We start from the raw sequence: 22,905 nt of genomic DNA, 5'->3' as shown, positions 1-22,905 counted from the left end.
TGTCCCTGAGCTTTTTTTTCTCTCAAGGTAGTGCTCTACTACTTGAGCCACAGCTCCACTTCTGACTTTTTGGTAGCTAACTGGAAACAAGAATCTCATGGCCTCTGAGCATATAAAATAACATTTATGGAAGTCAACCCAAGGAAATGGAAACGGTTCTTCCTTCGTTGTTTCTGTTTTCTTTTTGTCTTGTTTGCTTGTGTATCTGTCTTTAGTAGGGTAAAGGGGGAGGGCACAAAAATGGTAGGGGGAAAGGGTGAACAAATGCAGCAGTGGTACTCACTAGACTTTATGTTGAAAATGAACTATACAATGTGTGGGTGGGGATGGGAGACAAAAACTGGGAGAGAGTGAGAGGAGTAGTGACATTGCCCAAAAAGAAATGTGCTCTTTACCCAACAAGTAACGGCAGACCCTGTGTGTACACTGCCTTCATAATAACAATAACAATAAATCAATTATGGGGGCTAGAAGGAATAGGTGGGGATTAAGAGACTGCAATTAAGAGGGTGAACTTTAGAATGGCTAGAATCAAGAACTCTAATAACAACATATGCTGTTGTTATTAGATGCCCACTTTTGGGCATTTATCCACAATCATCACAAACAAGACCATCCTAAATTTACCCGCACAACTATGTTTATTGCAGCATTATTTACCATAGCTAAGATATGGAACCAACCCAGATGCCCCTCAGTAGATGAATGGATCAAGAAAATGTGGTATATATACACAATGGAATTCTATGCCTCCATCAGAAAGCATGACATTGCCCCATTTGTTAGGAAATGGAAAGACTTGGAAAAAATTATATTAAGTGAAGTAAGCCAGGTCCAAAGAAACATAGGTCCCATGGTTTCCCTTATTTGCAATAACTAGTATATATCTGAGACAAGCAGAAACAGTTAGATAATTTGATGTTAAGTGAAATGAACCCCAAGATAATCTAGGACTCAAATGTTTTTTCTTTCTTGCTATTGTTTCTAACATATTTATAAGATATTTCTTAGTTGCTTTGTATGTCCCTCCCCCATGGTATAACCCCTGTTTTCACTGTATTTGATGTTGGTATAATTTGTGGAGGGGAAGGGAAAAAACAAATTGTTTAAATAGGGATACAGGTGGATCCATTGCAACAATGACATGTACAAGATGTTATGTTGAGAAACGAACTTTACAACTTTGGTGTGTGTGTGTGTGTGTGTGTGTGTGTGTGTGTGTGTGTGTGTGTGTGTGTGTGTGTGTGTGTGTGTGTGTGTGTGTGTGTGTGTGTGTGTGTGGTGCGTGGTGGTGGGGGAGATGGGAGGGGATGGGAAGAGGAAACAAAGGAGGAGGCAACAATGCTGGATAAGAAATGCACTCATTACCTTGCCCATGTACGGTATTTTCACAATTAAAAAAAAAGATAAACCAATTAGCAGATCATGTTAAAAAAAAGGGGGGGGGTGAACTTGTTCAAAGTACATTGCACACAGAGGAAATTATAACAATGAAACTTCCTTGTACTAATAATGTGTGCTAATAAACTATTACTACTATTAAAACACAACAACAACACTCCCATGGGCTTTCCTGCCTGGGATGGCTTCAAACCCTAATCCTTAGATCCCAGCCTGGTGAATAGCTAGGATTACAGGTGTGAACCACTGGCACCTGGCCAATACACTTACTTTTTTTCTTTTCTTTTTTTAAGAATCTTAAGGTTAAGGATGGGTAGGATGGTACACACCTATAATCTCAGCTACTGAGAAGGTGCAGAGAGGAAAAGGTCCACAGTGAGAGGCCTTATATGAAAAAAACCTAAAAGCAAAAGAGCTGGAGCATGGATCAAGAGGTAGAAGGCTTGGCTGGCAAAGGGGAGGCCCTGAGATCAAGCCCTAGTATTCCCCACCCCTACGTGCACAGAAAGTATAACTTTGCTGATGGATGTGGGCTCTGAAGCATCCTTGGACGTTCGGTTGGTGAAGGGTATGTGATACCAGCCTAATGTGAACCGGGTTCAAATCCAGTCTCCATCACTGCTGAGCCACCTTGGAAAGAACATTTCCCTCTCTGAGTACCCGTGTCTATGCCTATAATCTTAGCTACTCAGGACACACAGATCTGAGGACTTGGGTTCAAAGCAGCTAGGGCAGGGAAGTCTTTGAAATCTTATCTCCAATTAACCATCAAAAAGCCAGAAGTGGAGCAGTGGCTCAAGTGGTAGAGCACTGGCTGACCTTGAGTGTGCCAAAGGTCTATGCTTAATAAGTCTTGAGTTCAAGCCTTGATCCTGGCACCAGAGGTCAGGGGGAAAGGACACAGCACACATACAAACTGGGTGCAGTGCCTGACATATAGCATGTGCTAGGAAATGACAGCTGTTGTAATTATGGCCTCCTTTGAGTCCCACAAGAGGCAGGGAGGTTCAGCCCCACTGCACAGACGAGGAAACTGCCCTTCACGATTTGCTAGGGACCACTTGTATCAGAGCTGGGATTGCCAGCTCTGGGGTTGGACATTCATTCCTATTCCGGGAGTCCTTCCTTTACCCAACCCACCTTCCCACCATTAAGTTCTGAGAGTTCTGCTCTGGGCTCCCAGCCCCTCCCACCCATCTGTTTCCTGCAGGCTGAAGCTCCTAGCCATCCATTCTACCCACTCCAGTGCAGCTCAGAGGCTACCTACCCTATATAAGGCGCTCGAGACCTTGAATGCTGCCCCCCCCTCGTGAGATGGACTGGGGGTGTCAAGGCCGGGAGTGGGAATGGGAGGGGTGCAGTGAGGAAGAGGGAAGGCTCTAACACCAGGAAGGGGCTAGATGTGTGCAGAAGAGACCGACTCCCTACAGGCGAGGCCCTTCCTGAGCCCAATGCCCTTCAGATCCAGAAGCCCAGCTGCTCCCAGGAGGGGAATTTTCTGTCCTGTCTGAGAAGGCAGACATGTCTCACCTGACCCAAGGGTGTGCCTTGGGATTTGGAGCCCAAGACCACTCTGCCCTCTCTTTCCTCCCTGTCCTTGGATGGAGGAGACAGGCAATGCAGCCTGCTTTCTCTCCACAGAGCTGTCTGCAGGGACTGAAGAGGGCCACAGACCAACCTGGTCCCACCCCACCACAGCCAAAAGAGGAAAACAACCCAGTGTGTCATCAGTTTATGAATGTGTAAACAAAATGTAGTGGGGAGGCTCATGCCTGTAAGCCTAGCTATTTAGGAGGCTGAGATCTGAGGACTCAAGTTTGAAGCCAGCCCAGGCTAAAAAGTCTGAGTCTCTTATCTCCAATTAAATAGCAAAGAGCCAAAAGTGGAGGTGTGGCTCAATGGTAGAGTGCTAGCCTTGAGTGAAAAAGCTAAGTAATCCCTACTACCTGCACTTGGGTGGGCTCATGCACGCACATATGCACACGCACGTGCGCACACGCACACACATGTACACACACAATATGCAACAGATCTGTGGCATGGAGCATTATTTAGCCATAAAAAAGGAATGAAGTTTGACACACACTCCAATGGAGAAAGCATTACACCAAGTGAAAGGAGCCGCACAAAGGCCACATGTCATATGACTTCATTTCTCTGAGATGTCCAGAATAGGCAGATCTATGTTGAAAGCAGATGTTGAAAGGCAAACAGGGAAAGATTCATGGTGTTGTTTGAGAATTCTGCATGGGCCCAATCTATAGAAAGCAGATTGGGGGTTGGCGGGCTGGTAAGTGAAGGCACTGAGGAGAGGCTGCTTCATGACATAGAGTTTCTTTTAGTGGTGTTGAAAATATTAAGAATTGGGTAGTAGTGACAGACATTGGCCGGTCATTTTCCAGTGGTGGAAACTGTCAATCTTACTTACATTTTAGCTCAAGAAAAACATTTTTCTACGGTAAAATGTTATGAATAGAGCGCTAGAGACATGGTTCAGCAGTAGAGAATCTGCCCAGAAAGTTCAGAACTCTAAGTTTAAAACACACACACACACATGCACACACATAAAAAATTATTATTATTGTTATGATTGTCAGTCATGGGGCTTGAACTCAGGGCCTGGGCACTGTCTGTGAGCTTTTGTGTTCAAGGCTGGCACTCTACCACTTTGGGCCACAGCTCCACTTCCACTTTTCTGGTGGTTAATTGGAGATAAGAGTCTCACAGACTTAACTGCCTGGGCTGGCTTTGAACCATTATCCTCAGATCTCAGCCTTCTGAGTAACTAGGATTACAGGCCCCTGTAGTACAAAAAATTATGAATTGAAGAATGTTTCTCTCATTCATAGTTCTCTTTCCTTCTTCTCTTCTCTTCTCTTCCCTCCCACCTCCCTCCCTTCCTTTCTTCTTTCCTTCCTATTAATTTTTTATGCTTGTCCTGGGGCTTGAACTCAGGGCCTAAGCAATGTCCCTGATATTCTTTTGCTAATGACTAGCACTCTACCATTTGAGCCAGAGGCCCACTTCTGTCTTTTTGGGGGTGGTTTATTGGAGATAAGTCTCGGGCACTTTCCTGCCTGGCTGGCTCTGAACCATGATCCTCAGATCTCAGCCTTCTGAGTAGCTAGGATTATAGATAGGAACCACCAGTGCCTAGCTCAATTCATTCTTTTTTGAAACAGAATCTTCCTATGCTGTCCAGACTCCTGGGCTCAAGTGATCCTCCTGTCTGCATAACTACTACAATGCATGCATGCTGCCACAAAGTGTTTCTCAAGTCACACAGACCATTAACCTATTGGTTTTGTGTGTGGTGAGGGTGTGAGATATGATATGTATGTATGAACGATGGTGCTGAAGATAGAACCCAGGGCCTCAAGCATGCTAGGTAAGCACTCTGCCACTGTGCTTACCCCCACCCCACCATGATTTCCCACAGGAAAATCTTATAAGTTTCTTGCACAGCCCAGAAAAGTTGTTAAAATGAATGCATGGATGTGTGCATGTGCAAATACCTTATTAGAAAAATCAAGTAGATTGCATTATGCAGTATTCTCTGATTTTCTTCTTCTTTTTTTTTTTTTTTTTTTTGGGTCCGGTCGTGGGGCCTGAACTCTGGGCCTGGGCACTGTCCCTCAACTCTTCAGCTCAAGGCTAGTGCTCTACCACTTGAGCCACAGCGCCACTTCCGGCTTTTTTCTTTTTGCTTATGTGGTGCTGAGGAATCGAACCCAGGGCCTCAGGCATGCAAGGCAAGCGCTCTACCACTGAGCCACCTTCCCAGCCCCTCTCTGATTTTCTTCAGTGACTATTTCTTCAGTGAATGCCTGGGATTCACTTCTGAGCCATACAGGGCTGTGATGCTCATGTTTTGGTGGATGGGCATTCTAATGTGTTGCTGGAGCTGGTATGATGACATTGGCTTGAGGCTTTACGAAGAGGTGGAGGGAAAGAGTTGGTTACTCTGGTGGATATCAGGCAGGATGGGGACAGAGCTGGGACCAAGGTGCCTAGTAATTCAGGAGAAATGCCCAATGAGCCCACCACTGAGAAATGGTAACTGCTAACAGAAGGGTTAGGACCGTTATTAAGTCATAATGAAGACTAGCCAGGCACTAGTGTCTCACACCTGTAAGCCTAGCTGCTCAGGAGGCTGAGATCTGAAGATCACAGTTTGAAGCCAACCCAGGCAGCAAAGTCTGTGAGACTGTCACTTCCAATTAACCACCCAAAAATACAGAAGTGGAGCTGTGGCTCAAATGGTAGGGTGTTACTTTTGAGTGAAAAAGGGACAGGGTCTAATTTCTGAATTCAAGCCCCAGGACTGGCACATGCACACATGTACGCATGCAAGAGCACACACACAGAACTAAATATAGATGCCTTTAATATTTCCATCTACCCTATCTTCTTATTCCCCAGAGTGAGCAACTGAACTCTGAAAGCCTTATTGTCTTAGACCTTGCCCCATGTTTCACCAGCAGATTGATAACCCCATCCACCCACACACTATGCCACTGTGGCAGACACCTTCACCTCATTCACAAAGCCTGTTGCCTAGCAACAGTTTTGCCTGATACCTGCTTCCTCACACTGGCACAAATGTTCTCAGCTCCTCTTTTTGTTTAACAGGTAGAGGAAGCTATGTTCCAGGGAGAAGCCAGGGTTGTCCAAGCCCACACAGAATTGACTAGAACCCTAGACCCTGGGCCATGCCCATCAACCCAGCCAGGCTGTCTCTAAGAAGCTAGGGAAGCTCCTCTTCAGGAAGAAGTGTCAATGGCTGGGCATGCACAGCTTAGCCTCCAGCTCCTGCAGGAGAGAAGGAGAAGCCATTAGGCATCTGTAGTCCCCACCCCCAGAAGAGCAGAACTTACTGTGGGAGCTGATATACTCGGGCGACTTCCCGGGCCCCAGAGGAAGGGCCTCCTCATAGTAGTCCTCAGGGGGAGGCTTGTTGGGCAGAGGTGGAGGGAGCTCAGCTGCCTGCAGGGGAACAAAGAAGGCCATAAGACAAGATGGCCCACAGAGGGGCAGGTGGAAGTTCCCCAGAGGGAGGCTGTAGTCTAAGTGTGAAGGTGTAATTGTGTGTGTGTGTGTGTGTGTGTGTGTGTGTGTGTGTGTGTGTGTGTGTGTGTGTGTGTATAACTGTGTGATACTGGGGTTTGCAGCTCATATAAGCCTCATACTTGCTTGATTGGCACTCTACCACTTATGCTATGCCTCCAGTCCAGCTTTATTCTGGTTATTTTGGGGATGAAGTCTCTCAGACTTTTCTGCCTGGGCTGGCCACTAACCCATGATCCTTTTGATCTTGACCCCCTGAGTAGCTAATATGACAGGTCTGAACCACCAGAGCCTAGCTTTGGAGCCATAACTTTTAATAGTCACAATGCTGACAAAACTTGAGCATATTCATCCTGTTCTTCTTATGCAAAGTACATGAGCAAAAGAGTTTCCCTGTAACATCTGAGTTTCACAGACTGCCAAACAGTGGTAGTCACGCTTCTCAGTGGACCCACACAGAATTCTCAAGTGCAATGAGTTCTGCCATATCTACCACTTCAGAAGGAAAGATCAGACCACTGAGGTAGAATCTCCCAGCAGCTCTGAGCCTAGGTTTTGGAGCTAGACCCTCCTACCTTCTTCCAGCTTTACAACTTCCTAATCGTGAGACACTGGGCTCATCACTTATCCCCTCAGAGCCTCGGTTTCATTACAGTAAAACGGGGACTGCATTTGTGCCAAGCACATTCAGTAGCTGGAAGTATGTAAAATACCTAGCAAACTGGTCATCACCAGTTGGTTTTGATGAAAATGAATTCCATGAATGATGCTTATCGTTAATTCTTGTGCCCCCAAGATATGGACCAATCCTTGGTCAACAACAACAACAACACAAACTCATGCTCTAAGAAAGTGATTTTTCACGAGGCCACACAGCCGAGCAGTAACTTTATGTGGACTTGAGGCTGAGGTGGTGATCTTTGTGCCTGAGGAGACAGACCAGTTCACCGTATTTTCCTTACTTAGTAGGACTCAATAAGCATGTCATAAGTTATTGAAGAGCTGGGAAGGTAGCTCAGTGGTAGAGTGCTTGACTCACATGCATGAAGCCCTGGGTTTGATTCCTCAGTACCACATACACAGAATAAAGCCAGAAGTGGTGCTGTGGCTCAAGTGGTAGAGCGCTAGCCCTGAGCAAAAGAAGCTCAGGGACAGTGCCTAGGCCCTGAGTTCAGTCCCAAGGACTGGCAAAAAAAAAAAAGTTATTGAAATGCTCATGCAGAATTATTATTATTATTTTTGGGTCCAGTCGTGGGGCCTGAACTTCTGGGCCTAGGCGCTGTCCCTCAGCTCTTCAGCTCAAGGTTAGCACTCTACCACTTGAGCCACAGCGCCACTTCTGGCTTTTTTTCTTTTTGCTTATGTGGTGCTGGGGAATCGAACCCAGGGCCTCAGGCATGCAAGGCAAGCGCTCTACCACTGAGCCACCTCCCCAGCCCTCATGCAGAATTATTTCTGGTAGAGAAAAGAGTGCCCTGCACCACCAGGAGGGCAACAAGGGTGACAGAGAGTCCCCTCCCCTACCCCCCTACTGGGCCCAAGCCATGACTCACACTTCTCAGGGCTGGGCTCTTGGTTGGCTCAGGGCTGGTTCTCTGGCTGGGTTTCCCATCATCCTCTGACAAGTCCCGGAGGTCACCCAGGGCACAGTCTACAGAGGGCCAAGCCATCAGGCAGGGAAAGCCAAGCATGAGTGGGGAAGATGACTGGATATGGGGAAGCTGAACCTCCTCCATTTGTCACCTGAGCAAACGGCTTCAGCAATACCCGGGATGCTGACTGTGCAAGCTGGCTATGCCATTCCCAGCTTCACCTGGCATAGCAACTAGATGGAGTCTGGAGTTCCTCCAGGGTTACAAAGGCACAGGGTTTCCCCTATGTGTCAATCCAGAAAGCTGTCCTAGATGATGCTTTCTCTCTGGAGTAAATAGTGCTCTCTTCTCCCACTAGGAAGCTGATGCCAAACTGTCTCCTATGTGCCAGCTTGGGTGCTCCCAGGCCCAGCTCTAACTCCCTACTGACCTGCTAGTCCCCCCAACCCAGGGTCCCAGGCTACAAGTGATGGCTGGCGGTGGCAGGCACATCACCCGGGCTGCCCATTAGTTCCTACTGATCCTCACATCTCAGGGATGACTTCCTGTAATGGCACATAGGAGTACATTTGAAGCTGACAAGGTCCAGAGCAGCTAAGGGGCAGCTGTGAGAGCTAGGCCTCATCTAGTGCAGGACCTTCTCTGTGCACACACAGGAGAGAGGGCGTCACATCGAAGTTGGGAGAGGGCGCTTACCAAATTCTTCAAAGAGAGACTCCACGAAGCTGGGTCCCGAGTGCAGATCTGCGGTGTTCACATACAGGCAGGAGACTTCTTTCGCTGGGAGAGGGAAGGACATGGGACAGTGAGAAGGCTTGGGACCAGTCCTCTAAGACATTTTTGTCCTTCACCCCCTCTTCTCTCTCCTTCCCTCCCTATTTTCCTCCCTGGGCTTGGTGCATATGAGGTAAGCACACTATCACTGAGCTACATTCCCAGCCTTTTGATTTTAAAGCAGTGTCTTACTATGCAGCTCAGGCTGACCTTGGACTTGTGACCTTCCCGTCTCAGCCTCCTATGCCTCCAGCTCGGTTTCTCACTAGTTATTTTTATGATGGGGTCTTACTTCCTGACTGGACATGTGCCCCCAGTGGGGCAATCTGCCCACTTCAGCTTTCCTGTAGTTTCTGGGATCACAGATGGGTCCAACTGTGTCCAGCTTCCTTTACACAGAAAGGACATCTAGAGGACTTTTCTGTCAGAGCTGACCTTGAGCCTGATCCTCTCATTCTCAGCCTCCCAGACAGCTAGTCTTACAGGCACGAAACACCATGCCCAGACTTTCATTTTTAAACTGTGATCGTGATCTCAGTGTCTAAGTAAGTGCAGTCCTGCCATGGGGACAATCACGGGCCACAGCTCCAGTGAGGAGCAACACTGCTGACCTTTCAGCCTTTCAACAGTCCTGTTGGAGCAGCAGGTGACATCAGCTCTGTTTTGGGGATGTGAGACTGAGAATCACCAGTGGTGACATCCACCACATCCCTTGTGAGGCTTGTGAGAGCTACTGAGACAGACCATGCTGTCTACTGACTTGTGGTGCCAAGGGAAGGCTGGCGCTAGGGCAAGTGAGAGAGCTGAGAATACAGGCAGGAAGGGGGAGAAATGCCGATTTCCAGGGACACACACATCCTCAGGAGATACAACACCGGAGGGTGAGGTGAGTAAGACTGCACAGTGGTACTGTATGCTGTTAACATGGTGTGTGGTCTGTCTGGTATTGTCAGAGCATATTTGTGTGGATGTGTGCTCGTGTTCGCGTGTTATGTATGTTGTGTGTGGTGTATACAACTATGTTGTATGCATGTGTGTATTGTGTGTGCATGCGGGGTGCATGTGTGCTGGGTGTGCGTCATGTGTGGTAGGTCCGTGAGTGTAATGTGTGTTCTGCATGGAAGTTGTTAGAGGCTGAGAATGGAGGAGGACTGATGGAGAAGGACAAGAACCAAGTAGATGAGGACACTTGGCCAGAGTGTGCCAGGCACATACCCGTGTCCTGGGAGGCTTAGAGCTCTCCCTGCACAGGCCGGGGGGAGGTGGTAAAGGTTCAAGAGAGGCAATGCTATTTGTATACATGGAGCTTCTCCAAGCTAACCTGGGAGGGGCTGCAGGCTCTGCAGGATGGAGGCCACAGCCATCTTCTTCTCCAAGGTGCTGTCACTGAGGTACTCGTGGTCAAGGAGGCTGAGCAGCCCGGTGAGCTCTGGGAGCAGCTGCTCTAGTACTGGGGAGAAAGACCAGGACACAGTCAGGCTCTGAGGCCAGGGCTTCCCCCGCCCCTGCCTGGGCCAGGCCAGTGCCTGGTGTACTAGGAAGATGCAGGGCTTGCACACAGCTGTCCAGGGCCGGCTCTGCCCACAGCTCTGTGGCATTCCTCCTGCTTCCCATCTCTGCGTCAGACATCAGATGACTGAGCCGCCCTAGGTTCACCCCAACTCGATCCTCAGTCCAGGCCAGAGGCACCTTAGGCCTCTCTTTGTTCCAGGCTGCACTTGGTTTTTCAGGGGGCTCAAAGCACGCCTCAGGCCAGAGCCCTGGGCTGTACAGGACACAGGCAGGAAGGGAGTCTTCCTGTCCCATTAGTTCATGTGCTTCAATCTCTGGAACCTTCTGTTTCCGGTGCCTTGGCCAGAGCCAAAGGAATCATTAACCCTTCCTGCTCCGTGCCCAATGCATCAACCACCATTCTTTCTACATGCATATCAGCACTTCTCAAAACTTGACAGTACTCAGGGATCACCTGTAGGTCTTACCAAAATGCAAATTCAGATTCAGGAGGTCTGTGATGGGAGGGGAGTTTGCGTGTTTCTCACAAGCTCCCAGATCTGGGGCCATACTGAGTTGCAAGGTTCTACAGCAAAGACAAGCATGTCAGGACCATGAGGTCACTGATGTCTTCCAAACAGTAACCGGGGACTTGGTTTGCCTCACAGCCAAAGGCCAGCTTTATTAGAGTAGTAGCATTGTTCTGCTTTATAACTGTTTGCTTTGGTTTTTATTTTCATGCCAGTCCTAGGACTTGAACTCAGGGCCTGGATGCTGTCCCTGAGCTTTTTTGCTCAAGGCTGGCACTTGAGCCACACAGCTCCACTTCTGGCTTTTTTTTTTTTGTCGGTTATGGGACCTGAACTCTGGGCCTGGGCTCTGTCCCTAAGCTCTTCAGCTGTAGACTAGCACTCTACCACTTGGGCCTCAGCCCTACTTCCAGCTTTTTCTGCTTATGTGATGCTGAGGAATCGAACCCAAGGCCTCATGCATGCAAGGCAAGCGCTCTACCACTGAGCCACCTTCCCAGCCCGTCCACTTCTGGCTTTATGGTGGTTCACTGGAGATAAGAGTCTCACAGACTTTTCTTCCCCAGCTGGCTTTGAACTGTGATCCTCAAATCTCAGCTTCCTGAGTAGTTATGATTACAGGTATAAACTATTGGTGGTTGGCTGCTTTGTAACTTATCAAGCACTTGTACATGATCATAAAAGCTAACCAGTCTTGCCAAATGCTTTTGATGCTGTGCTCCATCTTTTATAATTATTGTATCACTTAACTCCCATCCCAAATATTTTGTTAGCTTCATAATATGCAGTTAGGCTCAGCATAAGCATAGTTAAATCCCATCTCCAGGATCACATAGCTAAGGGAGTCTTGGCAGGTTGCTTTCCTGATTTTACCTATTCACTTAACCATAGGACTATATTACCTGGACACATTTTACGGGATCTTATCAACAAGTGTTGGGAGAGGGGCAGTGTCTCAGGAATGCCCCTACTTTGTGTGTGTGTGTGAGGGGGGGGTGGGAGGGAAGGAGGGGGGGGAGAGAGAGAGAGAGAGAGAGAAAGAGAGAGAGAGAGAGAGAGAGAGAGAGAGAGAGAGAGAGAGAGAGAGAGAGAGAGAGTGTGTCTAGGGGCTTGAACTCAGGGTTTAAACATTGTTCCTGAACTTTTTATGCTCAAGTTTAGGGCTCTACCACTTGAGCCACAGCTCTACCTCTGGCTTTTTGGTATTTAATTGGAGATAAGAATCTCATGGACTTTCCTGCCCAGGCTGGCTTTGAACCTCAATCCTCGATCTCAACCTCCTGAGTAGCTAGGTATAAGCCAACAGGTTCAGAAAGGCATAGGCTACACCGTGAACCTTGGCTTCTTTTAAGAGCCTGGGGTGGGCTCTGCTAAGAAAGGTACAGTATAGGTGTTGGAGGAGATAAGGGGCCCATGGGTGCTATGTACCTACTTCCTTCCTCATAGCAATCGTCTGTGAAGACAGAGGTATGGTTGGGGAAACTGGCTGCTTTCTGTCTGCAATTTTTTTGCCTGCATCACCCCAAATCCAAGAAAAATGAGCTGAAGGCTGATGAGCTGGATGAGGTCAGGTGACCAAGCTAGGAGCTGGGCACCAAGCTGATGGCTTCTTTTGGAGTAGTGTCATTTCTTCTGACAGTGGTCTGGGGAGGATACTCATTTTCTAGCATGTTCTGCAGAGGCTGAGTGGAACTGAGGCCCTGGTAAGTTCCCAGGTCAAACTATTCTCAAAATACCTGAGTCACAACTCCAGGGACTTGTTGACCTCATAACTGCCAGGGGAACCTGATACCTGCACCCCTGGGGCTGGAGCTACAAAGCGCACAGGACCCAGGGTTCTGGAAGGACAAACTTCCCTCTTTTTTGTTTTGATCAAGGCTGGTGCTTTACCTCTTTAGCCACAACTTCACTTCCAGCTTTTCGCTGGTTAACTGGAGGTAAAGAGTCTCCCAGACGTTTCTGTCTCTGCTGGCTTTGAAGTGTGGTCCTCAGATCTCTTGAGCAGCTAGGATGACAGGCATAAGCCACCAGTGCGTGGCTCCTAGGAAATTCTAAACCACAAGGACACACATGCTTTTATCCCACTTTCCTTTAGAGCTACCATGTCATCACCTGTCACCCCAGAAAACTCCACTGTACACTCATGCAGAGTGAGTGGAAAGAAAGCAGGTAATGTCTACTACATGGAAGTGGTTTTAGGGCAGGCTATACAGATGGTGCTCACTTAATAGTTTCAATACTTGGGAATCTAAGGCAGGATTATTTAAGTCCAGGAGTTTAAACTGAGTTTGGTCAACATAGTGAAAAATCCCTGTCTCAAGACAAAATGAAACAAAAATATGACAAAAAAGTAATTTTGACCTTGTGGTCCCATTGAAAGCGGTTTGGGGATGCCTAGGCATCACTATGCCTTGAAAACAACTGTCCTGAGATGAATAGCCCTAGCTTGCTAGCTTTCTATGGTCCTTAACTCTTTCTTTTCTTCCTTTCTCCCTTTCCCTCTCATTTCTTCACTCCCATCTTTCTTTTTGCTGTGAGGGGCCTCCAGTTCCATATGCCTATTAGCAAATGCCTGAGTATGGCAACATTTTGACTTCTGGATACTACATTATACAGCTTTGAACACAAGGCTGGTCACATTGTTTCTAGGGAAGAACCAGAATTCAAGTGAGTTCTGTGTTTAGCACACTGGCTTTCCTACCTAAGCTTCCTGAGGCCAATTTCTATTTCCTTCCTGGACTTTGATGCAATTCTTCATATGGGACCTTGACTTGTAAGTGCTTCTCCTTTACCAGAATCCTCAGCACCCAAGTGCAAACAGATTGGAGAAGAAAGCAGCTGAGTGAGCTGGTGAGTGCAGGGCTGCCAACCAGGCCTGCTGGTGTGGCTGGGAAGTGGTGCTTGTGGAGGATACACAAGACCCTTTCCCTGAGGCTGAGTGGTTACCATGTGGTGAGCCCAGATTATGTGCCTATCTCAATTAATGCTCCAAAGCCCTAAGAAGGAGGAAGTGCAGGCTCAGACAATAACTGATAAAGCCAGGCCTTGAACCTAGGATTTTCCATCTACAAGCTTGAAACCCTGGGCCTGAATGGGAGGAAATCTCCTGAACCTCCCTCCAGACCTCAGCTCAGTGGCCTGGAGGCCAGGATGGGGAAGTGCAGGCAGAAGAGGATGAAGGGCCACTGAGGAATCTTTCACTGGGGATCCAGCACCTTGCTGTCCTCTCCCCACGGAGCCTCCCTGAATGTCAGTAAAGCCCTGAAAAATAGGTCATGCAGAGCAAATGCTGGACCTAAGGGTGAAGGTATTCTAGACCAAAGTAGAACTCACCCTGAGAAGTGAACTCCTAAGTATAGTGAGTATAAAACACACTGCTTTCACTGACAGCTTTGTCTTTTTTTTCTTTTTGGATGAGACCAGGACTTGCACTATCTAACACTTGCTTAGTTGCTTTCACTCACTGGCTGGCACTCTCCTCTGGAACTATGCCTCCAACCCAACACCTTTGTCTTTAATGTTGGAGAATAGTAATCATAGGAATTTAAGCTCTCAGAGAATTTAGTTTAGAAAGATCACCTGGAGCCCAGCACCAGTGGCTCACGCTAGTAATCCTAGCTACTCAGGAAGCTGAGATATGAGGATCATGATTCAAAGCCAGCCTGGGCAGGAGATTCTTATCTCTAATAAACTACTCAGAGAAAACCAGAAGTGGTGCTGTGGCTCAAGCGGTAGAGCACTAGCCTTGAAAACAAAGAGGCTCAGGGACAATGCACAGTCTCAGAGTTCAAGCCCCAGAACTGGGGGGGAGAGGTAAAGAGGAGAGGGGAAAGGGGAAGAGGGGGAGAGGGGAGAGAGAGGAGAGAGAGAGAGAAAGAGAGAGAGAGAGAGAGAGAGAGAGAGAGAGAGAGAGAGAGAGAGAGAGAGAGAGAGAGAGAGATCTGGATACAATGTGTGCCACCAGGACAGAGGTTCTTGGGTCTCCTAGTTGGAGTGATTCAGAAGGTTTTGCTGGGACCCAAGAGTCCACATTTATTCCAGGAGATTCTGCAGAAGCAGTTCAAATTTCAACCTTTAGATACACAATGGAATTCTATGCCTCCATCAGAAAGAATGACATTGCCCCATTTGTTAGGAAATGGAAAGACTTGGAAAAAATTATATTAAGTGAAGTAAGCCAGGCCCAAAGAAACATAGATCCCATGGTTTCCCTTATTTGCAATAACTAGTATATGTCTAAGACAAGCAGAAAAGGTCAGATAAGTTGATGTTAGGTGAAATGAACTCCAAGATAAGTATTCAAATGTTTTTTCTTTCTTGCGATTGTTTCTAACATATTTATAAGATGATTTCTTTGTTGCTTTGTATGTCCCTCCCCATGGTATGACCCCTGCTTTCATTGTATTTGATGTTGGTATAATTTGTGGAGGGGAAAGGTAAAAACAAACCATTTGAAAAGGGATACAGGTGCACCCATTGCAACAATGAGATGTACAAGTCGAAAACGAACTTTACAACTTTCGTGGTGGGGGCGGGGGATGGGAAGGGGAAACAAAGGAGGAGGCAACAATGCTTGATAAGAAATGTACTCATTACCTTGCCCATGTAATTGTAACCCCTCTGTACAGTATTTTCACAATAAAAACTTTAAAAAAAAAGAGAAAAAGAAAAAAAATAAAATACACCAACAAATCCACCATAGGGACATCTATGAACTGAAGGAATGTGGGGAAATCTCTTTCTTTCTTCTTATTTTTTTTTAATGTGGTAGTGGGGCTTGAACTGAGGACATCATGCTCTCATTTATGTTTTTTTGCTCTAGGTGGGTGTTCTACTATTTGAGATATAGCTCCATTTTTTGGCTTATTTTTGGTAGTTAATTTCTCTTGGGCTAGCTTCAAACCATGATCCTCAGATCTCAGCCTCCTGAGTAGCTAGGATTATATGTGTGAGCCACCAGTGCTTGGCTCCTATTTCTTACTGTTCTGCAGTAACTGGGAGATAAGGGAAGAAGAGTCCTGCAGAGGATGGGATGATACACAGCTAGAGGAAGTGGCACTGTGGCTCAAGTGGTAGAGCACTCTCCTTGAGCTGAAGAGCTCAGGGACAGCAGACCAAGCCCAGAGTTCAAGCCTCTTGACCAACAACAACAACAAAAAAAGCTAGTTAGGAGGATACACAGCTAGAACATGGAGTCTTGCACTGATGAGGCTTTGACTCTAAACTTAAGTGAGCACTGAGCTTCTTGTACTGCAGTTTGGAAATGGGCTGAGCTCTGGTTTTGTTGTGTGCAAAATGAGAGCAATTGAACCCTAACTGTAGGGACTGGGCAGATGAGGTAAGGTGCTTGTGATGCACTTTCACAATAGAATACTCAATCACAACACAGCACTCTGTGATTATTTCCTAGCACTCCCTAGAACTATGTAGATTCCAAAGAACTGTCCAGAACTAGATAGTAGCATTCAATAACAGACATGCTCAGTGAAGAGAGAGGCAGTGTGTGTGTGTGTGCATGCGTGCATATGTGTGTGTGTGTGTGTGTGTGTATGTGTGTGTGTGTGTGTGCTCCTATAGGGCTTGAATTCCAGACATTTTACTCTCAGCAGCTAGAGCTCTATCACAAGAGCCCAATTCCACTTCTGGCTTTTTGCTTATTAATTGGAGATAAGAGTCTCTCAAGATTTGTCTACTTTGACTGGCTTCAAACCCAGATCTCAGCTTCCTGAGTAGCTAGCATTATAATAGGCATAAGTTAGTTATCTATGGTGCCTGGCTAGGAGCTGGGTCTTGATCAGCACCTAGTAAGTGCACAATGAACACAGTATTTTGATGACCTAGTCTAGCCTTCTCATTTGAAAGATGCAGGAAGTGAGGGTCAAATAGGCTATTTGACGGGGGCAGGGGTGGTAATCCAGTGTTAAATTCACACAACATTTACTCAAAGCATGATACTTTGAATCACGTTCCTAAGAACACTGTAAGTTCCTGACAGAATAGCCGGTGGACAACTGGCCACTTCTCCCAGATCTGTTATTTTCTAGCCGTGGCCTCTGGGGCCATTTCTTACACTTCTAAGCCTCCAACCTATCCTCAAAGAGTGGGGTGATAGCAGGAGGTGCTTCACACAGGCAGTGAAGATGGAGCAGTGTGGCAGGTGCTCAGTGCTCCATCCTGGGAAGAAGGAGCTCCAGGTGCACTGGTGTGACGTGGGAGGGGTGTGAGCAGGAGGACCCAAGGGCCTCTGCATCCCTCACCAGGGGAACTGCTCAGGTCTCTGGCCTTGGCCTCAGCTTGGCCTCAGCAGGAGATCATGAAGCCTGCTTCTCTTCTCTGGGTGCTCACAGCCAAGTGGGGGGACAATTGCTTCAGCTAGAGGGCAAGTCCTATCACCCAGGAACCAGCTCTCTGCCACCCCAAGTGTCAGGAAAAGACCTCATTCATGGATTCCTAACTCACTCCATTTCAGCTTTATTCTGGAGACAGACTGGTGAATCCAAACAGGGAAATCTTTATGTCTAATGTTTATTTTGATCATGAGTAAATTTCATCCTAATTACTTGGTTTAATCTTATGGAGGGATGGAAAATTCCATGTATTAAAAACAAAACAAAACAAAACCAAAGGACAGAAAAATAAAGCTGGGTGCTGGTGACTCATGCCTGTAATCTTGGCTATTCAGGAGGCTGAGATCTGAGGATTGAGATTCAAAGCCAGCATAGGCAGGAAAGTCTGTGAGACTCTTATCTCCAATTAACCACCAAGAAAGCAGGGAGTGGAACTGTGGCTCAAGTGGTAGAGAACTAGCCTTGAGCAAAAAAGCTCAGGGACAGTGCCCAGGCCCTGAGTTCAAGCCCTAGGACCAGTCCCCCAGCCCCCTCCCCCTAAAAAAGACAATCCAGGAAGAAATGGCCTTCAAGTGTTTAAGTGGTTCAGAAAGGCATAGAAACTCAACTAGGGGGCAGATAATTACTCTCAGGTTGCAAAAACAAAGTTTCTCAAATAAAGTTAGAAAGCTATTTAAAAGATTAGATCCCCGGGTGCTTACTGTCCCTGGAGAGTACTCATCTAAAACTAAGAACTTTCTCAGCTTCTCCACTCTCTCCACTAAAATAAAAGGAAAATAAAATGTTATTTAGCAGAAATGAAGCCCCAGGCCAAAAGCACTGTCACTTGGTTCCAAGACATTATCCCTGGTTCATAAGTGAATCCTTCCATCAAAAAGCCTTCAGTGAGGCCAGTAAAGAGCCTTGGGCATGGTAGCTCAGATTTATTTAAAGATCTATAAGGAAGTAAGTTCAGTTTCTATGACAAAAGAGAGGAGGATAATTAAACTTGTGCAAACCTGAGGGATAATGAACCCCAAATTGACTTCTGCAGGCTGGATACTAGGCTAAGACCCACAGTCTCACTCTTGACTTACTTTTGTGGCTGGCTCTCTACCATTTGAGCCAAGCTCCTGCCTGTGCTGGGCAGAAGGTCTCAATCCTGTGCATTTTTCAGACTTGGGAATGAACAGAAATGTCTGAAGATGGCTTACAAATTATAATTGTATGATATGCAAAACAGAAAGAGGAGATGAAGTTTTTCTCTCGCCTCACTAATGGACAAGCTCCTTTATAGAGATCACAGAGCCAACTTAATCTTCTTTGTTTTCACAGTCAGAAAATGCAACCAGTGCAATTTTAACCTGGAAAATAGAGTTGTCACAATGTGGTTTTATGAAGGGCCTACATTTTGTCTTTGGTTTACTCAAATTTCTTGTTTTTAATTTCCAAACAACAAAATAACCCAATTTCCATCCCTTAAAGGCTCCTGTTTGGACGACAGAATCAAGGCATTACTTTAAATATGTCTGATCATCACTGGGTGGCTGGTGGCTCATGCCTGTAATCCTAGTTACTCAGGAGACTAAGATCTGAGGATCGTAGCCAGAAGCCAGCCTGGGGTAGAAAAGCCCATGAGACTCTTATCTCCAGTGAACCACCAAAAAGCCAGAAGTGGAGCTGTGGCTCAAGTGGTAGAACAACACCTTGAGCAAAGACGCTAAGGCCGAATTCAAGCCCCAGTTCGGGCACAAAAATAAAAATGTTTGATCCTGATTTTAGCGATAACTGCCCACATACTAAGTTTTATTTAACAAGTGAGCATATCAACTGCTCTGATCTCTTAGAACAGTGGGGATGTGAGCTCAGATTGCTCAGAGTTGTCTTCTGATGACCATCTAATCCTTGGGGCTCTTCCAGAGAGGCCTCTGTCTGTGCTGTCCTCATGGCTGTTCCTTAGCCTCCTAATCCAGGCGCTTTGCCAAAGCCATCAGACTTCCTTCTTCTGGCCAACCCCATGTGCCTCTTCTGCGCTCTACTCATCATCAAGCATTTCCTCTTGTCCATGCTGAGTCCCTTGGCTTTATGCTATCTATGGTAGTGCCAAGGATCTCTCCCCATGGCAATTATGCCGTACAATTTTATACTTAAGTATTTTTGGATTACTATTAGTTTCTCTGTCCTAGATCTGAGCTCCTGGTTGGTACCAGCCTGAAAGAGTGCTTGAAGGACTGGTGAAATGAGTGTATTTCTTTTCTTTTTTCTTTTTCTTTTTGTTGGTCATGGGGCTTGAACTCTGGGCCTGGGTGCTGTCCCTGAGCTCTTCAGCTCAAGGCAAGCGCTCTACCACTTTGGCCACAGAGTCATTTCCAATTTTCTAGTGATTAACTGGAGATAAGAGTCTCACGGACTTTCCTGCTTAGGCTGGCTTTGAACTGTGATCCTCAGATCTCAGCCTCCTGAGTAGCTAGGATTACAGGCATGAGCAACCAGTGCCCTGCAAATGAGTGTATATCTGTGGTCACCTTTTTCTTCGGGTGTTCATAAAGTGAAACAGCTAGTTAATGTGATTTTAATACCATGTCTCTCCTATGCAGGACTAAGCACTGTCAAAAGATGTATTTAAATGAAGAAATTTTTTTACAACAAAAAGTCTTGGTTAAAAAAAAAAAAGAGAAAAGTACCTGGGCACCAGTGGCTCACTCCTGCAATCCTAGCTACTCAGGAGGCTGAGATCTGAGGACTGCAGTTCGAAGCCAGGCTGGGCAGAAAAGTCCCCGTGAGACTCTTATCTCCAATTAACTATTCAAAAACTGGAAATAGAGCTGTGACTCAAAGTGGTAGAGCTCTAGCTTTGAGCAAAAGTGTTCAGGGACAGCACCCTGGCTTCACAACTGACAGACAAAAAAAAAAAAAGAAGAAGCAGCAGAAGCCAGGTGCCAGTGGCTCAAGCCTGTAATACTAGAAGGCTTAGATCTGAGGTTCGAAGCCAGCTAGATGGGGAAGTCTGTGAGACTCTTATCTCCAATTAACCACCCAAAGCCAGAAGTGGAGCTAGGGCACTACTCTGGAGTAAAGAAACTCAGGGACAGCGCCTAGGCCTGAGTTCAAGCCCTAGGACCAGAAAAAAGAAAAAAAAGAAAAAAAAGGAAGTAGAAGTTTCAATTTCTTACTTGGCTAAGATCCCAAAGGCTGTTTTGGTAAACTTGTAATCTTCATGTGAATACAGCTGCCAATTCATTCAGGGACATATCTTCTGCCATTTGTGGAGGGTTTTTTTTGTTTGTTTTTTAAAGACAAGAATGTGTTATGCAGGTTTGGCTAGCCTCCAACTCATGATCCTCCTGTCTCCTATGTGCTGGGATTATAGGTATGGTCTACCATGCCCTGTTTATTGGTGGATCTTAAGTCTTACATATAAATTAGGAAATAATGATAACTAACAGATATTGAGCAAATTAATCTAAGTTTAAGTCCAGCACTCCCATTTCCTATCCATCTGGGACATTGACAAATGGCCCTGTGTCTCAAGTATGTCATTCATAACCCATAAGTATACTCATACCATCAGTAGAATTAAGGTCTGATATATGTGAATAATTTTAAAATGTTTTTTTCAGTACACAGTAGGTGCTCAGTAAATGTTTGCTATTGATATTATTCTTCCTTTACTACTAAAGGCATACCCCACCTTAAGAGATGTATGTGTTATTTACATCAACATACTCATAGAACAAAGTGAACTGCCTCCATTATACAGGTATAGAAACTGAGGATTGCAGAAGAGGGGCAGGTTTTCCTCCACAATGCTGCTTTCCTTGGGGTTAGCTCTGCAGAGATCACCAGCATCACAGGGAAGGTCTGCAGAATCTCCCCTTCATTTTATGGGTACAGAACTCTTTCCTTCCCTGGTCACAGTCTTTCTCAAGTTGATGCAAATCCACCCAGCTGGGGCCAGGGGCACCTTACTTCCTTCCTCTGAATTTACAAGGGATCCACTCAGAGACCAAGGGAAGGCCAAACAGTGGGCAGAATTTTGGAGGGGACATCCCCAGTTGGACTTACATTGTTTATCACTAAAAAAAAAAAAAACACACTTCCTGTAGTCCCTGTGCTAGAGAGAAGATCAGGTCCCATATGCACAGGAGCAATGAACAAAAATGAACAAAGAGTAGTTAAGCAACTCTAACTGCAAAGCTGGATTGGTGCTCCATGCTATCCTTGAGTTAAATATAGCCTGGTGTGAGGCAGGCTGGTGGTAAGGTAACCTTGGAAGGCTTGTGAATGTTAGAGCTCTCATAGGAATCTCAATATCCTCTCGTGGAGAGAATAGAACAAGTTAGGCTCCCAGGAAGGAAACACAGATCTAAATAGGATGAAGAGATGGTGAAGACTAGTGTAAGAATCTTTAGGTTCGAACTTCTGCTTCCCCTTTACTCAGGTTAACTCTGGGTAAATTATTTACTCCCTCTCAGCATCACTTTCTTCTGTGTATGTGTACATGCCCGTATAAAGAGCTTAAACTCAGGGCTTAGGTGTTATCCCTTAGCTTTTCACTCACGTCTGGTGCTCTAGCACTTGAGCCACACCTCCACTTCTGGCTTTTTTTTGGTGTCAGTCCTGGGGCTTGAACTCTGGATCTGGGCACTGTTCCTAAGTTCTTCTGCTCAAGACTAGTGCTCTACCACTTTGTGCCACAGTGCCACTTTTAGTTTTCTGGGAGTTAATTGGAGAAAAGAGTCTCATGGGGACTTTTCCAGCCTCAGCTGGCTTTGAACTATGATCCTCCGATCTCAGCCTCCAGAGTAGCTAGGATTACAGTCATGAGCTATCAGCACCTGGCAACTTCTGCCTTTTTCTGGTTAGTTGGAGACAAGACAGACTTCCCTGCTTGGCTAGCTTAGAATCTTGATTCCTAGATCTCAGTCTCCTGCATAGCCAGCTTGAGCCATCAGCATGTGCCCAGTGCTGCTCTGCTACAGGATGTATAAATGATCTAGGGGTTGATATCAAAGGCTGATGAGGAATGGTTGGGAAACAGGTTATTATGAGGAGTGGTAGACTTGCACAGTTCTCTGATGTGCTGTTATTTCAGGAAGACAGGAAGGAAAAAGGTGAGTTAGGTGAATGGGGAAACAAATCTTAGGGGTGTTTCTGGTGACTGTGTTCCCAGGAACCAAGCTAGGATGGCAGGTTCCTAGAAGCAGTTCCATCTCTGTTCCTGTCACCATCAAGGGCTCTCATTTTGGTCATCTCACTTCCCAGCTCTGGGCCACCAAGGAAGCTGCATCTTCCTCTCTTCAGGCCATTTCCAGACCACAGTGGAGGAGGCAGAGCCTGGCCACCACTTCCGAGGAAATAACTATTGACTGGACTCTCCCAGAATTGTTCCTTTGTCTATGGATTCTTCCCCGTTTAGCTCATAAAGGAAATGGTTCCAAGAGGAAGTGGAAAACACATGCTCAACACCCCCTACCAACATGGCAGCTGCTTCCGTTCTAGTCAGTCTGCACCACCAACTTCACCCAAGATTGGGGGGTAGCACAGTCCAGGGAGAGGCCTGAGATGCCTATAATGAAAGCAGACAGCATGTGCAGGCCCTTAAAGTGATCTTCCAGATGTTGCGCTAAGTATTTGGGTGGATTACCTCACTTAATCCTCATAATGGCTCTGTAAAGTTAGTTCTATTTTTACCTGTTATTTTAGAACACATGGACCCAGTGA

At 46.4% G+C, this 22,905-nt stretch overlaps 1 protein-coding gene across 1 annotated transcript in view; it reads right to left on the bottom strand.

The window, feature by feature from the left end:
* Afap1l1 (actin filament associated protein 1 like 1) overlaps nucleotides 1-22,905 on the bottom strand; it is a 73,706-nt gene that overhangs the window by 32,576 nt on the left and 18,225 nt on the right. The window contains exons 2-5 of the mRNA XM_042692177.1: nucleotides 10,156-10,284; nucleotides 8,757-8,840; nucleotides 8,022-8,119; nucleotides 6,279-6,387 (exon numbers count right to left, since the gene is read on the bottom strand). Of these exons, the coding sequence (XP_042548111.1) occupies nucleotides 6,279-6,387; nucleotides 8,022-8,119; nucleotides 8,757-8,840; nucleotides 10,156-10,284 (420 nt within the window). The remainder of the gene's footprint in view (nucleotides 1-6,278; nucleotides 6,388-8,021; nucleotides 8,120-8,756; nucleotides 8,841-10,155; nucleotides 10,285-22,905) is intronic.

This window comes from Dipodomys spectabilis, unplaced genomic scaffold (genome assembly GCF_019054845.1).
Source record: "Dipodomys spectabilis isolate Male_0828 unplaced genomic scaffold, ASM1905484v1 ptg000147l, whole genome shotgun sequence".
In the NCBI taxonomy this organism is placed as follows: domain Eukaryota; kingdom Metazoa; phylum Chordata; class Mammalia; order Rodentia; family Heteromyidae; genus Dipodomys; species Dipodomys spectabilis.
Note: the sequence above shows the minus strand (reverse complement) of the source record. Positions and strands in the feature narration are given on the sequence as shown.